The sequence below is a fragment of the Crocuta crocuta genome, unplaced genomic scaffold (genome assembly GCF_008692635.1).
Source record: "Crocuta crocuta isolate KB4526 unplaced genomic scaffold, BGI_CrCroc_1.0 scaffold17, whole genome shotgun sequence".
In the NCBI taxonomy this organism is placed as follows: domain Eukaryota; kingdom Metazoa; phylum Chordata; class Mammalia; order Carnivora; family Hyaenidae; genus Crocuta; species Crocuta crocuta.
The window spans coordinates 4,279,297-4,301,335 of record NW_027532041.1 but is presented as its reverse complement, the minus strand read 5'-3'; the positions used below and the strand labels follow the sequence as shown (position 1 = coordinate 4,301,335).

The 22,039-nt window shown below is 36.3% G+C and overlaps 1 protein-coding gene across 5 annotated transcripts; it reads right to left on the bottom strand.

The window, feature by feature from the left end:
* Positions 1-1,501: 1,501 nt before the first annotated feature.
* Positions 1,502-19,460, bottom strand: RBM45 (RNA binding motif protein 45). 5 transcript variants are annotated; one of them, XR_013338163.1, is made up of 11 exons: positions 18,985-19,460; positions 14,616-14,738; positions 12,203-12,329; positions 9,981-10,103; positions 9,037-9,216; positions 6,867-6,996; positions 6,609-6,693; positions 6,237-6,400; positions 4,346-4,546; positions 1,922-1,967; positions 1,502-1,758 (listed from the first exon to the last, which is right to left on the bottom strand). XR_013338163.1 is itself a non-coding variant. In XM_077776282.1 (11 exons), the coding sequence occupies exons 1-9, from the start codon at positions 19,288-19,290 to the stop codon at positions 4,354-4,356; spliced, it is 1,431 nt and encodes a 476-aa protein (XP_077632408.1). In that variant the 5' UTR covers positions 19,291-19,460; the 3' UTR covers positions 1,502-1,758; positions 1,922-1,953; positions 4,346-4,353. The 5 variants fall into 5 exon arrangements, 4 of the variants coding, with proteins under 4 accessions (XP_077632408.1, XP_077632407.1, XP_077632409.1 ...); XM_077776282.1 differs by having other exon boundaries at positions 1,922-1,953; XM_077776281.1 differs by lacking the exon at positions 1,922-1,967.
* Between the last annotated feature and the right edge of the window lie 2,579 nt (positions 19,461-22,039).

Here is a 22,039-nt window from a genome sequence, read left to right as displayed (position 1 = left end):
AGTGAAAAACCTATTAATAAGGTGATAATTGTAGGGAATTGTATTTTGTCAATTATGAGGATTAACCAAAGATGCAATGGACTCAGGTACGAGTTAAGAGAACTCCCTCTGTACTTTTACACTGTTTCGATTAACCAGCTGGCAGGAACATTACTAGGAGTATTCACGCATTACTTGATTGGTAGAGACTGATAACCTGGAGGGCACCGTTTGGCTCCAACCTGTGAAAATGGAACTCTGTGTGCAGTAAGTGAGCTTAGGATGAATAAGTCTACCTGTCGGTAATTAATCAACTCTCCTCACTTAGGTTTTTCATTTTGAATGAGAACATTTGCTTTCTTTAAAAAACGTGCCCTTTTGGGTGCCTGGGTGGCTCAGTTGGTTAAGTGACTAACTCTTGATTTCAGCTCAGGTCATGATCTCGCAGTCCTGAGATCCAGCACCATATTGGGCTCCGTGCTGGGCATGGAACCTGCTTAAGATCCTCTCTCCCTTGGTCTTTCCCACATATGCTCGCGCACACTTTCTCTCTCAAAATAAATAAATAAAAAATAAAGATAAAATATGCTCTTTGGTTCACATAGATTCCATTCTCTTTCAGTAAGTCCTGCCTTGGAAGATGAGATTGGAAGTTTTATCTCAATTTACTAAAATTACCGATTCAAAAAAAAGATTTTTAACTTTTAAATGGAGATGTCAAATTATGCAATACTTTATTATGCCCAGTGAATTTAATCTTTTATTATTTTCAGTTTAACTCAGAATGTGAAAGGTAGGAGGAGGTAATGCAGGGGTTTTAATAACTACATACCACTTATAATATCTATAACATGCTGAATTTTTGATTTAGATATATCTTTTTGATATATATCATTCACCTTAACAGCAGCTAAAGATTTTCCTTGGATTTTCAAAATACAAGCACAGTAGGGTCCTAATTTTTAATCTTTTTTTTTTTTTTGAAATGACTCTTCTTTCTATCATAATCTGTTCTGAAACTACTTACATGTCATATTTTTGCAGTGGCCATTATATCTTGCATTTATAAAGGGAAAATATCCACCCTCCCGCAAGGCCACTGATAATTTATGTAAACTTATCAACAACTTAAAACTTTTTTTTAATCACCATTGCTCTATGATCTTAAAAGATCTTTACAAAATTACCAATAAATTTTCATATAACTATAAAATACAGTATAAAATATTTCTAATGATATGTCTTTTGGCTCTTGCCTTAAAGTGTAAGTAGCCAATCTGCTTGTGTAGGTTGAGCAATTACCATATTTTATTGAGTCTAAGATGCAACTGACTGAAGGAAGCACCTTTATTTTGTGTTCCACTGAGAAATAAAAACAGGCTATCAATTCAGTATGACACATAATCAGTGTCAAGATGTTTCCAATTTCGGAAGTGTAAAGGTGTGAAAAAATGTGCATCTCAAAATCAATGAAATATGTCATTTAAATTCTAAACACTTCTTTCACATAAATAAGGCATGATTTAGTCAAGCAAAGAAAACTTTATTTCTGCTACACATAACAACATATTGCTCTAAGAAACAACTATTATATTAGTTTTAGCACTGATGTGTGGATTCAAAAATTCACGTCAACACTTCGTGCTCCCCAGACAAAACAATGGTGTGCACAGACTACCAGGTATATGACAAAAAAAGCTGTCAACTGTCCACAGGGAGTGCGTCCAGTCACATTTTCAGTCAGTCAGCTGAGGCTTATGTCATTATTTAGTCTTTGTTCTGTAGAAAGAACACAACACAAGTATGAAAATCATCACCTGAAAGGAAACAGCTGTTGTATATAGTATTCCTAAAACGTTAGGAATTTCCTGTATTTCAAAATAACCAATGTTATTTGCTTACTTAATCAATGATGCCCCCAAATAAGCAAAACCAAACTTACTCAGAAGGATGATGTAAGCAGGTACTGAATTTCTGGAGGGAAAATGCTGTGAATTAATATAAAATCAGGATGCTCTGAAATACTAAAATATTTATTTTCCTCAAATAGAAAGAGAAACATATTTTGTACATCAAACGTAGCTCAAAATAGAACTCAATTACTTTCAAAGTTGTACTCGGTTTCTTTTCCTATTTCATAGGTGTAGCTCACCTAATCCTAGGCCTATTCCTCAGAGATAAAGGAACCAACCTTTGAGTGATGCTTGTGTCCTCTTGAAATTAAGGAAACAAATTAAAAAAATGCTCCCCCTCCAAAGGATTTCAATTTTCATGTAAAACTTGGGAAACTCTTCCATATTATTTTATTGAACCTTAAAATAATATATTTGATATACCAACAAAGGAGGATAATCTCATTGGAGTCCACAGTAAATAGGAAATCTACAGCAAAAATAAATTTAAAAACATTTAAAGCCAATATAACTGATTATTTCCCACTATTTCCAGCTAATCTGACCCTACTTTATCTTTGGTCTGAATAGGTACAACAGGTCAATAAAGGGGAAATGGACAGATTTATATTTTATGAAGAATCATGCTGAAGTATATGCACTTCCTATATAATGGGGGGAATGGGATGAAGGTGTGCCACTTTTACAGGGAAAAATGTGGTATGATAAAGCTTCATTCCCACAGTACCAGCTGTCCAAGTTTGTAATATTAAACTTTTAGTTTCTGACCATTTGGATGAGATGACATCTCAAAGATTTCACTGAAATCACCAATGCAAAAGTTTTAGCTCACACTTGCAAAACATTATTTAAAAGACTTTGCTGATTCATTTCTCTATTAAGAAAATCAGACCAGGAAGGTGAAGAGATTTGCCCTAGCAGTCAAGTATCAGAGCTAGAATTCCAAGCCAGATCTTATGATTTTTGAGTCTAATATTTTTATATTGTGTAAATAATCACCAGGAAAGGCTCAACCACAAGAATAATTCATATATTTTCCCCATAAGAATTTAATATTATTGTACTTTTTAAGGACAAAGATTCTTTTAATAAAATAATTTTTACCTATATATTAAAATATTCAAAGGCTCAAACACATTTTTGTGTTTGTGCTATTTTTGTTTGTGTGCTATTTTAGAAGACAGCAGTCTAACCAGAATTAAGGTCTTAACATTTTATTTGTAAACATAAAAAAACAGTTTTGTTTGAAGGACTTGCTAAGTCATTTTCACTGGCACTTTAACATTTGTGCATTGTATTGTGAAATGGGAACGGATATTAAAATTAGATAAAATACTAGAAGACATTTCTAAATTAGGATTACTCATAATGGGTCCAAATATTGCCAAATGCCTTCTAGGTAGGAGGAATTCATCACCTGACTTGCTCTATTAGGAGGTCATCAGCACTAAGGCTTGAGACAATCCATTCTGATACTTGCTAGTTGCCATAATTGCTCAGTAAGAAAACTAATGTAGAAAGAAGTTTGCTTTCAAGTCAGTAACTTCAAAGTGAACCTAAAGTGCTTGCCCATTGCTATCATTTGACCAGCAGTGGACTTGGGAAGCCGGTATGTGTGGGAATAGGGAAAACGGTCAGCTTCCCCTAAAACTCAGAATTCATTTCCAGAATAATAAAGTGAAAGAGATGAACATTTCTACTTTACAGAATTTCTCTCTAAACCATGCAGATGAGAGTTGAATATCACAGAAAACGAAATCTATGTTTGATTTCTGAAAATTAAAGAAATTCATATGGCTGTATGTATCATTATAATAGACAAGAGTTTTTGGTAAATTGTCCAGGTTCTTTTTTTAATGCAAATATGCATATGAGAATACTTTTTGAATGTGTAGTTTTAATGCACGAACTTACAAATTTAAGTCCACAAAAAAAACAATATTTAAGTTCAAAAGGTCCAAAAACACATATATTTGACATTGTTTTTTAGGCATTTCACCAGCGATATGTTAAAACGCTGTTAATAAAAGCCATTATACATTAATTTATAACTGAAGACATTAATCCCTCAAGTTAAAAAAATCTTTAGAACTATTTCAATTTTAAAGTTACATAAGCATATAGTTAAAAGTCCAATTCTTAACATCAAAGACATTCAAAAACAAAAAAAGCTACTATTTAATTTTCTATATTGAAATCAGATTCTATTTTTTAGAAGGGCAAAAATATTCTCCCAGTAGACATCAAAAACATTCGTTTTAAATTTACAAAATTCAAGTATAAAAAATATACTGTGAAATTAACCTGAGCTGTGGTTTTACAGCCAAGCTTTTCTAAGTCCCAAAGCTTTTAACTGATAGCTTCCAAATCCCTAAAAAGAAACTCTACACATATTCCTCTGGCTATAATATTTTACCAATATGTTTTTAAAATTCAAACTAAAAAGGGCTTACCTCAAGAATCAGTAAGTTCTTTGTCGTTTGTTAGATTCTTCTCTAGGGGAATCTGCCAACATAACTTTAAGTCTGACTCCATTCAGGATCTTTCCATGTAAAGTAGTAATGGCATCATTGGCGCTTATTCTATCTGCATACTTGGCATACCCCACATTTTTTCCTGACACAAGGTACACTTCGATCAGGTTACCAAAACGACTGAAACAAAGTAAAAAAATCAACTGAAATTGATAAAAATACAACTGCTTAGGTCTAAAAATTGGGGTCCATTCTGGACTCCTTTTCCATTCCTCTCCCCACATCCAAACTTCAAACCAATCTTCCTTCTCAAGCATGTTCTCTATAGTCAAGTTCTCATTTCTCACTCAGGTCTCCTTCCTCATTCAGCCGGTCATGATCTTTTCCTTGGAACACTCGAATACATTCCTCCCTTGTTTCTCTGCACTCTATTCCCTAACCTGTCTTCCTAGTGATCTCTCTAAAACACAGATACGATTATTTCCTCCTTAAAATTCCCTTCCAGGGTAAGGACAAACTCCCTAACAGAGTTTGTGAGCCTTTCTTGACATGGGCCTTGTTCTCTCCCGCTTCACCCTCCCTCACAGTCTCTCAAATTCCATATTCTAATGATCTCCTTTCACATTCTCTCCTGCAGAAATAACTATCTGAATGCCCTCCTTTCTTCTCTAGCTAAGTTGTTATCTATTGGGCCTCCATTATACCTTGCTTCTTTAAGACGTCTTCTCAGTCTTAAAGGTAGAAGCGCTTCTCATGTATTTCATTGCTTGTACATTCCTTTTAACACTAACCTCACTAGGCTGTAACAATACCATATTCACTAGGCTGTAATATCCTACTCACTTGTCTGTCTCCTACATGAGATTAGCTCTCACAGGATAAGGACTACCATATCTTATTTACATAATATATTTTGTTTACACAATGTCTCTTGCACATAGCATGGTGACTGCCTGGCACAAAGGAGATGCTCAAGAAATAAACTACATGAGTCAGTTAAATGAACTACTGATATTTTTATGCATTGTTCAATGAGCTTTCTATTTTTTTTTTTAATTCGCTAACACTGTTGTAAGGCAAAGAGGAAAAAGACCAAAAAGAAAAGAGTTAAGATTAAAGGAGTTCTATTAAAAAAACAAAAGTAAACAAGCACCTTCCCTTTTTCTATATTTATTATATACTCTTCCTTACAATCAGGTAATTGTTTACTTAATATAATTCTTTTTTTTTTTTTTTATTTTTGAGAGAGAGAGAGAGACATCACGAGTGGGAGAAGAGCAGAGAGAGAGGGAAACACAGAATTGAAAGGAGGCTCCAGGCTCTGAGCTGTCAGCATAGCCCAATGCGGGGCTCGAACCCACAAGCTGTGAGATCATGACTTGAGCTGATGGTGGACACTTAACCGACTGAGCCACCCAGGCACCCCTACTCAATATACTTAAGGATCCAACAGAGTGCTGACAAAATAGAAAATGCTTAGTAAACTGTTCAGGTGAAATACTACTACAAAGGGAAAGATATGTAAAAAGAATTTTAGAGCACAGGTCTATACAGATGTATTTCCTACCAAGAGACAAATGATTTGTCCATTTTATGCATGCAACTTTTCAAAACAATACTGTTATATTTTATGTCTTTAAAAGAAAATCAGAAATTCTGTGTGGAGACTTAGGATGTGTAAACAGAAAAGAAGGAAATCATCATATATTGTAAAAGGTGATATAAATAAGGAATTTTTAAACTCCAGAGCAAATGATTTCTACCTCATTAAGTATTGGATATAGGAAGCTTCAAGACTGTGAGAGGGCTTAAATTACTGGTTTAAATAAATTATATTATAAAACGTAACTCTGTGGAATTGAAATCTTACCAGAATATATCCTCTAATACATCTAGAGGTAAAGGATGAGGATTAAACACGATAAAAAGTCTTTCTTTCACAGGAGTTTCAGGAGGGGCTTTTTTTTTGCATGATGGAAGTACAACATCTGTTTGGATTTGAGGCAACTGTGATCCAGAATTTCCTCCAAATTGCTGTTGAAGAGTTAGGTACAAAACAAGAAAAAGAAAAACTGCACTTTAAGGATTTTAAAGCCAAGAGCTAAAGCGATATACATATCATGGCTCCTATGTGATCTTTTACTACAGCTCTGAAAATTTTCTTACATAGGTAATAAACAAAGGCCACATTTATTACATACCCTATTGATGTACTACGGACGTTAAATTCTTACCTACTTACCAGAAATTGCTGCTGACTTGGGTTATTCCACACCATGGATGCAAGCTGTGCCGCTACCATCTGCGTTGCCATTTTTCTAAGAAGACTGGAGATAAGAACTGATAATTTACAGAGAACTAGAAATATTCAGTCTCTTACCCATAACTTGTTTTGTGTGACTTCCTCACCCAAGAGGTCAACTGCTTTCTATTTTTATTCTTTAAGTCATATTATGTCCGCCCAAAGCCCTGCTTCAGACCCTCCTGGAATGGTACTTACTCTGTTGCGTTACTCCCATCATCAATGAAGGAAACACCTATCCGATTCCCAGGAGGGTACTGAAATCCATGTAACTTGTATTTTGCATAAATAGCTGATGCTACATTAAAATACTGAACCACTCCATGACCTAAAACAAAGTAGAGAATCAGGAATTAAAAAGTAAACAGGGAGGGTACCTAAAGCCTGTGTTGCCACAAAAATGAAACAATTCAGAAATATCCTACTATCACACAACCAGTAAATACAGAATCAAATGGGTCAGAAAACAAAGTTCTTTTTATATGTATGTGCAACAGCTGTGTTCCTATAAAGTCCAAACTGGATTTTGTTAAAAATATAAACATGATATTTTAAGGAAAATGAAATGACTAGCATAAGTTCTGTCCAATGAATTTAATTTTAGGATATTGGTGCTTCTTATATGACAGACACATCTAAAACCAACCAGTTTTTCTTAAATTTTATTTCTTTGAAATTCTAAAATTTTCCCTGTCATACTGAGCAGGAAATGAAATGACGGGAACATACAGTCTGATAAGCATCTACAATCATCTGGCTAGCTACAGTGGTAGAGAAAGGAAAAGTGATATGTATGCAAAACAAAAGGTAGGGAACAGAGGATCTTAGATCAGAAGTCATAGATTTCACATTCCTTTGGAGAGCTTTCAGCTAAGAAAACATATTTCAATTCAGGAGGATGATGCCGAAGTGGGGTATAATTTTATACCAGAGTCCTTATACAGAAAGCCCAGAAGCTTTTAACACAAACAAAAATTTTCATAATTTATTTATAATACCCACTGTGGGGACATTTAATGTTCCTGTCTAAACCCAAACATCCTAACATTTTAATGAAATTAAAACTCAGAAAGCAAATGAACATATAAAACCAACTCAGACAGAACTTTATATGATGATTCCTCTATCAGCAAAAAAAGTGTTCCAATAACACATATATTTATTTATCAGACACATTCAACCAGAGAAACAATACAGAAGGTAAAGGAACAAATACATTTCAACATAACAGATAAAAGGGAAAGACATAGAGAACAAATAAAATTACACATATCAATGAATCTGCCAGAAAATACAAATTGTGTGCACACAAAATAGTCAGAATAAAGAATGATAGTCTAAGGCTGGTTAAGGTTGGAGATGGTCCAAAGTAGGTTCAGATGCAGTCTTGCTAACAGACCAGTGCCGGGTAGAGTACTAGTGAGGATGTGTGAAGTGTGGGTACTACTCCACTCCAAGCCCGTCAGCCCACAGGACCTGACTCACATTCCTACTTACCCTCACACCATGGCACTCTAAAAGCACTAAATCAAGTGTATCTATCGGACTGGTACAGATGCAAGTATGACTTCTCTGTATCTCCTTACCTCAAATTCTTTAAAAGAAACTGACAAGCCCAGACTTACTGAGTGCATACATGTGCCAGGACTTGCATTAGGTATTCTACATATAGCATTTATTTCTAATTCTTATCTAACCCTGGTACAGATGGTTATTAATACTCCTCTTAATGGAATGCCAACCATTTTCCATTGTGCCACAATGACTCCATGTCTTAAAAAAGAAAAAAAAACCTTAAAAATTACAAAGATGGTTAAGTCAACACCAGATATTAGGTTTAACCAATTAACTAGGTAAGAAGTTCAAATGGCTGATAGTAGATAGAGCCTTCCTTCAATTAAGACTAGGAAAAAACAGAGAGAGAAATAGAGCGATTAAATACTTAAAATGAAGGGAAGGAGTTTTTTTTTTTATTTTATAGGTATAAGGTTAAAAAAAAAAAAAGAGAGAGAGAGAGACTTAGGGATGAGGAGGAAACTTTAAGGGTTTTATAACTTTGCCCAGCATTAGTCAGCACTAGAGTCTCCATCCTCAGGTATTGTGGCTATATAAATGGGAACAGAGAATGCTCTATTTTATGAGAATTAAAATATAAATAAATAAATAAATAAATAAATAAATGCCTTTGCTTAAAGGAGCTATATTCCCAGGGGGTTATTTATTAAGGTATCACTGCATTTGAAAATTTAAAGTGGGAAAAGGAAACATAAAGTCCTCAAACAAAGAGTATCTGACATAAAAAGGACCACTGGAGAAAAGACATTTTATCAAAATACAGTATATTAAAAAATAATAGACATTATTTTACCATAATTAGAATAAGGATCTCGTTGAACTTCACAGTATTCCAATCCTGGTACTATATCAAAAATACTGAAAAGCTGCTCTTCAGTGAAAGGAACTCTTGATACAACTGACAGGCGTTTGGAGATAGCTTCTTGGCCTCTGTTGTCATTCTTGTCAAAACTTGAAAATTCAGGTTGTTGTTCTCCAACAATATAAAAAAAGTATATCTTTAAATTTCTATACAATCGAGAATTCATTTAACATTTAGGTACTAGACAGGAAGCTGAACTGTCATTAAGTCCACTGCATTGCACCAAGGACCTGCGTTTTGTAGTATGCTCTTGGTCATTAGCACTATCAGAAGGGGCCGATGGTGAGGAAACAGACAACTCTTCCCACTCCCGTACCTTTGACACAGAAATTTAAGTAGAAATGTGTAGTCTAACTTCACAGGAATACGTTTAGTGTGCAAAACTACAAATTATGGCAAGCGTTTCACCTAATAGAGAGTTATGCCAAATAGCATTTACGGGCCTTATTTTTTGTCACTTATTTTCCCCTTCATCTGGCTTCTACTTTTGTCATTCCTCTCCTTTCTCTAGCCCTAATTTTAACGCAGCAGTATCTTAGAGATAAAAATCTTAGGACTCATTCTCAGGGGATAGAAGTAGATGTCTTTCATACTTTTTGGTCGGCTACACAGAGGCAGAAGCTCACTCAAAAAAGTGGCAGTGACATAGTTTAGTATCCAAATACATAAGCACAGAAAACTACAACTGGAAATCAGTTAAACAAATGTTATACCTTAAGGACATAAGGAGTCATGACAAACTTCTCAAAAAAACCCTACTACATTAATTTTAACTCACTGAGATTTACAGACTACTGATAAAAGAATATTTTATACAATCCAAATCAGGCTGTATATACTACTTATACTATTAAAATAAAGAATAGCTTACTCACCAAATGGAAACATATTTACTCTAGGTTCATGCCCCAATGTCTCCTGCCTCATGTTACTATAATAGTCTTGTTCGGAAGATTCAGATGCTTTATTTTTAGGTTCAGCCAAGATTGCCCTAAAACCTGAAAAAAGAATCCATGACTTTCAAACTTGATAGCAAATTTAACAGGCCTGCAAATATACATTATTGCTAGTGCTTTACTTAGCTTTGTGACTCCAATTGCATAAAACAAAATCAATATGAAGGCCATCTGCACCAGACCTACTTCTTCTCTTTTTCGAAGATGACAAAGATTAAATAAAAAGAGCAAGCATCCCAAATTATGGATCAACGCAGACATGCGAGATCAGCAAGTCTATTCCATCCTTCTCGATCTCCCCCTGCTACAAAGTAACATCATTGTTGACTCTCCCTCGGTCAACATCAAATTCCTACAGGGCTTTTCACATCCAACCTGTCAGCAAGATTCTTCCTTTGAAATATACTTAGAAGATGTTATATTTTACTCCAATTTCCTTTTATTTCTAAGTTAGATTTCCTCAATTAATTACAACAACTCTTTGACTGGTCTCTCTGCCTCTGGTTTTAAGTATGGGTTCAAGGATGAGCTTCAAAAGGTGGGAAGGTTCCATGAGCCCTCTGAAACTTTAAACAAAATGTTTAAATATGTGCACATGGGCATATTTCAAGGGAGAAGGTTTGTAGCTTCAATCATATTATTCACTGGCTCCAAAAAAGATAAAACTAGCCACTTTGAATTCTTTCTCTGGAAATCCATCCTTGATACTGTACTTAGATCAACTGTCCAAAAATAGTTATTTTTCTCCTTTTAAAACAATCTATGAGGGAATCCTAACCTGGACCAAGTTCAAACTCTTCATGATCTCTCGTGTATGGTGCCAATGCACTTAGTTAACCTTGTCTCCCAATTTCTCAACAATATTACGCTTTATTCAGACTGTTGCCTTCACAGCATTAAGCAAAGATATGTTTGTTTCTAGCTCTAGACCTCTGCAAACACTGTTCTCACCTTCTGTCCTGCCTCATTTACACCAGATGTAAATCTTACCTCTAGATGTATTCTCGTGCTCTCAGTGCACTTGTTTTTCACCACCGATGGACCACAGCACACAGTTTAAACATTTCCTCATTTAGCAAATTTTTATTGAGTCTATTATAAATGGCAGTATCTTTTACAGAAATCTCAATAAATCTTTACTGTGGGCCTACAACTGTACTATGTACTAGGAATGATAGAAAAAGGAACATAAAACATATTCCTTGCTTTCAAAAAACATTAAAAAAAATTCTCCTAATATTCTTTAACCATTTTTTGCCTATTAGATGTTGGCTACCCAATATAATTAAACTCCTTAAAAGCTTTATGTATTCCCTTTGTATCTCTTAACATATTGCCAGGTATATCATAGGTACTCAGTTAATGCCCGCTGACTGAGAAATTTAGAAGGATCTGAGAGAAAATTTTGGTATGTACCTTAGGTTTATCTAAGAATTCTATTGATTAGCAGTAATTCTTCAGTACATATACATCCTTATAATATCCTCAAGCCTACAAAGTACTGATCATTTCTAAAGGTCAATATAACTAGAAGTATGACAATAAAGCCTCTTTTTCTTGGCTTCTTTAAAATTCTTATTCTTCATTACGTACACCAGCAACAGCAAAAGAGCCAGTTAATTTCTTTCTAGCTTGAAATTAACCTAGTATATATTTATTTACCTATATGGGCATATATTACACTAAATCCTATCCTTAACCTATGTGTTTACTAGCAAACTTAATTTTAATTAGCGTTTAGGTTAAATATGAACAAATATTATAGAAAACTTGAGTTTTTTCAATATAAAGAAAAACAATTTTTTAAAAAAAGCCTGAAAGGGTAAGTCATTTATTTAATATTTAAAATTTTTAAATATTAAAATAAACCCCCAACCTATAGAAACAATAACCAAAATATGGTAACAGTATTTTCACTTATTAAATTAATGTAGTTGCCCATATCCTTCTTCAAGACAGTGCCTCAATGAAAGCTTAATCATAGCCCCCAAATAATTTTCATCTCAGGTATACACATTTAAACCCCCATTGCTAGGATTAAATAAGCAGACATGGTTATTAGCAAAAGCAGTATTAGATTCAGTTATTTAGAATAATTGTTTTAAGAAAGTCTTCAACATGTTAAATGAACACATCCTTACTTCGATCACAGTTTTCTATTGCTTGGGCAGCTTGTGATGGTTTTAAGTATCGAACATACCCCAAGCCTTTACTTTCTCCAGTTACTTTATTCTTAATAATGCTGCAATATTCGATATCTCCATATACCTATGAGAGTTAAAAGAAATGATCTTAGAGGAGTCAAAACCAATAACTTAACAGATTATTTCAGAACTTAAAATTTGTTTATTTGCACCCTTTATTTAGCAAAACTAGAAATCAGAATTAGAATTTATAGCCATTTTTAATAATGGAATCAAACTGTTACAACTAATGAGGCATTAGAAAAAGAACCATAATAATAATACAAACAAATCATAACATAATCAAAATTATGATGATTTTCATTTTCTGAGCATTTGCTTTACATATATTACCTTATTGTTACAATAATCCTTTAAGGGTATGTATATGTGTGTGTGTGTTTATGTTTGTGTGTATATAATATATAATCTATTTCACAGAAAAGGAAACTGGGTCTCAGAGAAATCAAATAACTTACCTAAGTTATGGAGGGAGAGTCAGAATGTATACATGGTTTGGAAAGTTCCAAAGTCTTTCTCAGTGGTGATTATAAGCTAGAATTGAACCTTCCATATTCAAACTCTGGCTTAGTCCCTTATTAACTGGGCAGTTTAGTTATCCTCTCTGAGCCCATCCCTTATCTCTTAAATGGGGCTAATAGCTGTATCTACCTCAGAGGGTTATTTTAAGAGTTCAATGAACTAACAGACCTAAAGTACTTATACAGAGTCTGGGACAACTAAACATTAGTTATAGTTGTCTGCCTTCTAACATAACTGATTGTGTGTTCTTATGAAGAGAAGCATCTCAAAAGTATATCACTAAAATACACAGGTTTACTCAATCAATTCTCTATGTAAAAAATATGGGTAAAAGTTTACTTTTAATGTTGGGAGAAATATGGGATATAAATTCTTAGTGTTTATTTTTTAAAAATATTTATTTATTTTTGGGAGAGAGAGAAAATATGTGAGCAGGGGAGGGGCAGAGACTATTTCAATCCCAAGCAGGCTCTGCACCATTAGCACAGAGTTCCAGACAGGGCTTGGATACCACCAACCACGAGATTATGACCTGAGCCTAAATCAAGAGCAGGATGCTTAAGCAACTGAGCTGCTCAGGTGCTCTGTTAGTGTTTATTATATTTTCATAAAATTCTCATGCACCCAATTAGCAACTTAATCATTATTCATTTGTATAAAAATGTCATGTTTATTTGCTCAGAAAAAGATAAAAATTTACTTTTTACTAATTTCTTTTCTTTCTTACTTGTTGCTCACCTAATTCATAGTACTGGGAAAATCAGTAGAAAATTGATAAAAAATTACAACTCATAACAATTTGAGAATTGCTTTTTAGTAATTTTTAGTGAAAGTATATCATCACATATAAAAGTCAATGGCTAAAAAGAGATTTAAAATTATCTTCACTCCCTCTCTCTCTCTGACCCTCCCCTACTCATGCTGTCTCTCTCTCTCTCTCTCTCAGAAATAAATAAAACATTTAAAAAGTTAAAAAAAAAAAAAGGGGGGGGGCGCCTGGGTGGCTCAGTCAGTTAAGCGTCCGACTTCAGCTCAGGTCGTGACCTCACGGTTTGTGGGTTCCGGCCCCGCATTGGGCTCTGTGCTGACAGCTAGCTCAGAGCCTGGAGCCTACTTCAGATTCTGTGTCTCCCTCTCTCTCTGACCCTCCCCTGCTCATGCTGCCTCTCTCTCTTTCTCAGAAATAAATAAAACATTAAAAAAAGCTTTTTTAAATTATCTTCAAATTTCACTTACTATCTAGTCATTACTATAGCTCTTGCTATATTGTTCAGAGCTGTATATTTTTTTCTTTAAATATAACTCCTTCAAAGGCGTAACTTTAGGACAAAAATTCTGTAAAAGATGAGCCTTTCTGTGAATAAGTACAAGATTAACATGCCATAGGCTTTATATATAGATAGATAATAGAGTTCACACACTCAGGCTTGCTTGATTTACCCCTACACAACAGCAGCAGAGTAGTAAGAGGGTGCTTTGAAATTGTAAAGACGAAGAGCAGACTCTGGATTCAGACAGCCTGGGTTTAAATCTTTGTTCACCACCTACTACGTTATGTGACCTAACTTAAAATTCTGGGCTTTATAGTTCATTTTCCTGAATCTGTGTGCTCATTATATCAGGGGAAACATCATTAATATTTTCCAGTTTTCATGTTTTTTAAAAAGTTAGTTTATTATAGGTTTACTATTTTAAAACTAGATTACACAAATGACTTAGAAACAGTTATTTAATTCTCCATCACCAACGTAATACTTAAGATTTAGTAACCATACAAGTAATCTAGGAAGGTTAAGTTATCATAGATGCCAGCTGATTAAAAAAGTACCTTAAATTTTTCCCGCAAATCTTCTTCTGTGTAGGACTTTGGTATCATGACAAATATTCTTGTAAGTTCTTCATCTTCAACATCTCGGTGACTTCCAGATGATCTGGACTGAGCAATGAAAACCTAAGCAACAAACAGAATCCAAAAAATAATGTAAAAAATATCAGTTAACTGTTTTCCTATTCCTGAAATAATTACTTCATTATTAGTATGAGATTCATGCTAGGTTAAACACAATGTAATAGGGTCTTGTCAAGAAGTTTGTTTTTTTTTTTTTTTACAAATAGTTTATTGTCAAATTAGTTTCCACATAACACTCAGTGCTCATCCCCACAAGTGTCCTCCTCCATGCCCATCCCCCCCTCCCCCCCACATCCATCAGTCCTCAGTTTTTGTCAGCATTAAGAGTCTCTCATGGTTTGCCTCTCTCCCTTTCCCCCACCATTTCCACCCTCAAGAAGTTTTTTTAAATCAATTTTTACCACAGTGACTTCGTATATGAGATAGTACCAATGTCTGCACTGTTTTTTCCAAGGGTATTTTTACTTTTGCATTTTTGTTTACCAAGGGCGAGCCAGTGCAATAAAAAAGAATAAGTACTCTGCAGCTGCTGTGTACAATTTTCAATAGATCTCAGTTACATAGCTGATTAACAGTGTTATTGAAATATTATGTATCTTTGCTGATTTTGTTTATTGTTCTATCATATACTACCAGAGGAGTTTAAATATCTGATTGTGAATTTATCTTTCTCCTTCTGGTTCCACCAATCATGCTTCATGTATTTTGAAGCTGTATTACTGGCTGCATAAACATTTGAGATTGTTAGGTACTTTTGATGGATATTTTTATTCCTATGAAATTATCCTATCTGTTAATATTCCTTGTGTTGATGACCATTTTGTACAACATCACACCTTTTACTTTTTTTTTTAACCTTCTATCCTTTTACTTTCAATTGCTTTGTATCCCTTGTACATAGTATTTATCTTGGTCTTTTTTTCTTTTTTTCTTTTTTTTTTTTTTTTACAATTCCTGATAATCTCTGCCTTTTAACTGGCATGTCTAGTCTACTAGTATTTAATGTAATTACTGGCATAGTTGAGCTTAAATCTAAGATGTCTTATTTTTAATTGTTTTCTTTCTAATATTTACCTTTAAGAAAAGGTAATATAACCATATTCTGGATTGCCTCAGTGACCATACAAATGATTTATGTGAGTAAGAAAATGCACAGGCTCCATCTTCTACTATTAGCAATTTAGTTTTACTGAAACATAACATCACCTGTGACATTGGACTACTTGGATTATTATTAGTACTTGGATTATGACATTAGATTATTATTTTATAAAACTGTTTTGGTTTTATATTATCCTAGAGGAATTTTAAAATCTCTAACTAGGATTGTGGATTTGTTTATAGAGCTAGAAGGATAAAAACTTTAATGACTAGTTTTGTTTTTTATAACTTGAAGACATGTTAATAAAATTAATATAGATCACCACAAGCCCTTAGGGCTTCTTTTTTCTTCTACTTTAAAGGGGGAGCTGTATATGAATTGAATATGAGAAAACATGAGCTTATGGAATTTTAGAGCAGGAGGCAGCAACCAAAAGGATAGAAAACCTAAAAGCCAGAAGATTTTAGAAGCACTAAAGCATAAAGTACTCTGCTTGGAAAACAGCTCTCACAGAGGTATAGGGCCTTGTTTACAAAATATAGCTAGAGACATATTCCTAGATATAGTCTACTGTTACTCCTTCAATAAATTTACACTATGTGTCAAGCAGTATATGAGGTATTAGTAACAGAATATTAATACAGAAATGACCCACTAGGAAGTCTAGTGGATGTATCAGTAATGAATGATTAATAGAAAAATAAAATCAGAAACCTTTAAGAATATGGGAAGACACGGGGGGCGGGGAGGGGAGAATCTCAAGTAAGATTTGAGACTGAAGGTTTCATCAAATCACAAATTCCTAAATTTTAGAAGACTGGAGTGTTTCAAATTTCCGTTAAGGCAAGCAGTGTCTGAGCAGAACACATGTAAAATAATTAACCACTTAATGGATGATTTCTTCCAAGATTTTATGTTCAGACTACAGGCTCTAAAGAGACATTCTTGCAAAGCTAAAAACCAAGACTTTTCTACTTTTTAGGTTTACCCCTTTCCTCCAGATAATCCAGTTGGTCACAAAATAACTCTTACTCAGCCATCTATTCTGGTGCAGGCCTAGGCCTATAATTACTTGTCTTAAAGATTCTTTGGAACTTTGCAAAAGCAAACTACATGAGAAAAGTGGAAGCTGTGTTAATTTAACTGGAAATACAGAAAACAACAACCACATGTTAACAACAAACAAAAAACTACATTCCAGGGGGGCGACAGACCAAGCTAAAGAATGAACTTAGTCTAGCTAGGCCCTGTAGTGCAACGACTCTCAGTCGGGAATGGAGTGGACCAAAAAGTGAAAAACAGAGAACTTAAACTTTAATTATCTTGGGGAATAACTTCTCTGTGGCTAAAAACGAGGAAATATTTTGGTGTTGGGACTTTTACTTCTCTGGTAGGAATTTAATCAAGGAAAGAGGATTCTGTAGGTTTCAGATTTGGGGCATCTTTTTGGGTTACCCACAGATCTCTGTGGTTATCTACAGAAAGTATAAAAACTCTCTGTTAATTTAATTGGAAGGAGATAAAAATTAAATCAATCTGGGGAGTCAACAAACCACAGATTATTGTTTTTCAATAGCCCATGATCTAAGAATTGTTTTTACAATTTTAAAGGGCTATTAAAAACAAAGAATATGTGACAGAGACTGCATGTGGTCACAAAGCCTAAAATATTTACTATCCGTCCTTTCACAGAAAAAGTTTGCCAATAGTTGATCTAGTATGTGCTGTGGCCTTACAATTCATTTATCTGTTTTGCTCCATTTCAGAGGGCTGGGGAGGTGGAAGTAAAGGGAATGTTTATGGTCGACTGTATTGCTGGTATATTCCTATGCTCCTTCTCTTTTGTGGATGGAGGCATAGGGAAGACCTCCAGAGGCTGACTCTCTCTCTGTCTTCCATTCATTAAAGTCACTATTAATAGTATTCTCATCAGTTCTCTATAGTACATGGAAAAAAAAAATTTATGGAAGGCTCCAACATAATTACATATAATAGCAACTACTTCTACAGGGCAGGGGAGGGTACAGTTTAAGCGACTGTCAGAGCCTCAGGACTGGGTCCTGAACTGAGTCCACAGCCAGTAAGGAAGGACATTTTGTCTACTAATGACCACCAGGATATATTGGGGGGAGGGGTCTACCCTCTGCAGAGCATTGTGCTAAAAACGTAGATTAAAATAAATAACCAAAATCATCCTTCCTGCCACCTGTCAGTTTTGTTAATTTTACACAAGTTTGGGAACTCAATATAAAGACCTCCAGGGTGAACTATGAGCATGCAAAGAAACATTTAATAATCGTACCACTACACTGCCATCACAATGATCTGGCTCTTCTTAAGGCAGTTTATTTTGGGTTGCTTTCAAAGAAAAGTGGCAGTTACAAAGCGTATGCCATCAATACTTTGGCAAAGAGGGCTTGGTTAAAATGATTTTTTTTAAATGTTTTATTTATTTCTAGGAGAGAGAGAGAGAGAGACAGCGTGAACAGGGGAGGGTCAGAGAGAGAGAGAGAGGGAGTCACAGACTGAAACAGGCTCCAGGCTCTGAGACGGCAGCCAGCACAGAGCCCGACGCGGGGCCCGAACCCACGAACCGCGAGATCATGACCTAAGCGAAAGTCGGTCGCTTAACCGACTAAGCCACCCAGGCGCCCCTAAAATGATTTTTAAAATCACAACGATGTGACAAATATACAACAGCAGCAGCTTTAGTCACCTTCACTCAAATATTAGAAAGATGCATACTTTGGTCTGGCACTGGGAAAACGCCCCATACCAAAGACGCCAGTTTAACGCACGGTTACCAAGTTGCTAAACTCCGTACCAACCTGAGGAAAAGGAAACAAATCTGTTTTCATACATGGTAAACAGGTTTCTGAGAGGTGGGCCTTGGAAGCCAGAGCTCTGGATTAGAGACGGCGGGAGTGCGGGGAGGCCCGGTCACCGCAGCTCTGCAGCCCAAGTCTGGGCTGATGTTCCGCCCGCACCCGGGTGCTGCCTGGCGGGCCGAGCGGCTCGAGAAACCCCGTGCCGCACACCATCCGCCCCTCCTCCCGCTCCCGGAATGCCAGGTGCCGCCCACTCCGCTCCAGGGAGCGGATGTACTACCTCGACCCCACCTGACACAGCTCTGGGGGCAGGAAGGCCCATTCCCTCCCACTCCCGCGGGCATCCCAACCCGGGCACCTGCACCTTGATGGGCTTGGTGTCGTTGGGGCTGAGGCACTGGCCGTGCATCTCCTCCATAGCCCTGCAGGCCTGCGAGCTGCGGGCAAACTTGACGAAGGCGATGCCCTTGGACTCCTTGGTGTGCTTATCCCGCACCACCCAGATGTCCTGGATCTCGCCGAAGGGCGAGAAGCGCTCCCTAAGTACCGACTCGGGCGTGTACTTGCTGATCACCAGGAAGATGCGGCTGTTGGGGGGCTCGTCCAGGCTATCCACGCCCGGGCGGAAGCCTCCGCCGCTCGCACAGCTGCCTGCCTCGTCCATGGTGCTCCACCTGGCGCGGGAGCCAGGCCCGGGTCCGCTTCAGTTCTCCTCTCTTCCGCCGCGCCCGCCACCACAGTGGTCGCACACCCAGCCGTTGCAGGTCGGGTGCCCCGCTTCCGGAAGACGCCGGGGTCTGGCGCCCGGCGCTGTCCGGCCGCGCAGCGTGCCAGCTTCCGGGGAACGGCCTCCAGCGCCCCCTAGCGTCTCGGGGTGGGGGAGGCCCACCCAGTCACTCTAGGAGTCCGGTTCCGAGAAACGAGGCTCAAGCGTCAGGTGTGCAATCCTCATTCTCTGTGGCCAGAACAGGCCCGTCTGGTGCACAGGCCTCCCAACGCTAGAGGCCAAGCATTCTTCCTCTAAAACTGGCTATTTAGGTCATAAACTCAAGAGACGACCACTATAGGATAACGTGAGAAACCTATATATAGTCTTAGAGCTAAAAAGAACCTTTGAGATCATCCAATCCCAGCCTCATTTGTTGAGAAAATCGAGATGAAAACATGGAAGCCCTTGGACTACCAAAGACTGTAGAAATACAAATAAGAGAGCCCAAACCAGAACCAATCTGCTAATGTGCTCGGCTCCCATAAGCCTTGGGGATTTGAGGGCTGAAAAGGCGCACTGCTCAACTATAGGACGAAGAGAAATCTGGATGGCAAACAAAGTGGGAATGCTACTGATTTCTAAGACTTCTTGTTAAAGGGACTTGACAAGACGTCAGCGGAAAACTAGAAGAAATCTAGAAACAAGAACAGGATTTCTTCATTCTTACTTGGAATGAAGTAAAAAGAATGAACCAGAAGATGGTCCAGGAGCAGAGCTCTTTGAATGTTCAAGAATGCAAAATAATGTCAGCTTGTTTTAAATGGTTTTGCCACTGAATTGTGAATATAAAGTTACTTCATATTTCCAACTTCAGTTTCCTCAATTGCAAGTAGAAATAATATTACCTATTACATGGTGTTGTTGTTCAACTCAATTAATTTATCCTTTTATTTAAGCACCAAATATTTTTTTTTTTAATATTTTTTTATTTCTAGGAGAGAGAGAGAAACAGCGTGAGCAGGGGAGGGTCAGAGAGAGAGGGAGTCACAGACTGAAACAGGCTCCAGGCTCTGAGCTGGCAGTCAGCACAGAGCCCGACGCGGGGCTCGAACCCACGAACCGCGAGATCATGACCTAAGCGAAAGTCGGACGCTTAACCGACTAAGCCACCCAGGCGCCCCTAAGCACCAAATATTTTTCATTGTCTACTATGTGTTGGATACTGTGCTATACTCAAGTGATATAGTATTAAATAAAATGATTATTCTTCGTTTATGAAGTTTACAGTTTGGGCTTGTATAGTAAGGATTTTATAGTTAGGGATAAAATGAAATAATATGTGTACAATGGCACAATAGAGATTAAATTTTTTGTTCCCTTTGACTAGGGTTTCCACTTCCCCACTCGATATTGTATACTTGTATGATAGCAATTAAGAGTCAGGGGTTGTGGGTTCTTACTCTGCTTTAGACAAGATTATGACAATTTCTCCTTGTATTAAATCTTGTATCTTTAAAATGAGGACTTTGTTTACCCAGAAGTTTAGTAAGTAAAGGAAATATCTTGTTTTAACTTTCCACTTCTCTTTATCTTACCCAGACCAAAGTGAATGAAAACAATTGTAGTAATGTTACTAATTGATGAGAGAATCTGCAGATTCTAGCAACACTATTTGCACACCACTGCCATCTAGTGGAAAAGTGTATAATTTTCTTAACTGCATTGACTGCGCAATTTTTATTCTTTGTAATACAAAATTACTGATTAGTATCCTGAAAATTTTGAGACTGATAATTAAAGCAGTTACTTTTTCCTTAAAGAAGAGATAAACAATTGCATAAAACAAAACCAGGAACAGAAATATTGGCAAATGCTAAGAAAGCAAAATTTCTTTATTACTCAATCACGTAAAATAACCACATATGCAAGGAAAATAAGAAATTTACCTTATTTTTTTAAATTTAGGTTGTTTTTTTTAAAGTAATCTCTATACCCAGAATGGAGCTCGATCCCATAACCCCTAAATCAAGAGTCATATAGGCTTCTGACCAAGCCAGCCAGGTGCCCTGAAATTTACTTTCTTTATGACTTACATTTTATTTTAAACAGCTTCCTTGAGATATTCATGCATCATGCAATTCACCCACTTAAAATGTTCAATTAAATGGGTTTTAGTATGGTCACAGCATTGTGCAACCATCACCACAATCAACTGTAGAATATTTTTATCACTTAACAATGACAGTTTTGCCATATTTCAAATCATATAAAATCATATTTAAACATGAATCACATGTAGATAAAACAGCCGAAGTTCTGAGGTTTGAAAGAACGATTATTAATTGGTATAATATTAGAGAAAAGATGTGCTGTGCATTTGCGGATTAAATTTTTCAAGTCTTTAGGGGTGCCTGGGTGGCGCAGTTAAGCATCTGACTTCAGCTCAGGTTGTGATCTCATGATTTGTGGGTTCGAGTCCTCCATCAGGAGACTGCTTCAGATTCTGTGTCTCCTGCTCTCTTTGCCCCTGCCCCGCTCACACTTTGTCGCTCTCTTCTCGAAAAATAAATAAACATAAAAAAATTCAAAATTTTCAAGGCTTTAAAACATGTAGCCTTTAATGCACAATTATTAGAATAATAAACACTTAGGTTTATTTCATATGAAATCCATTTTCCCTAGTGTTTTTCTTCCCAAATTCTTA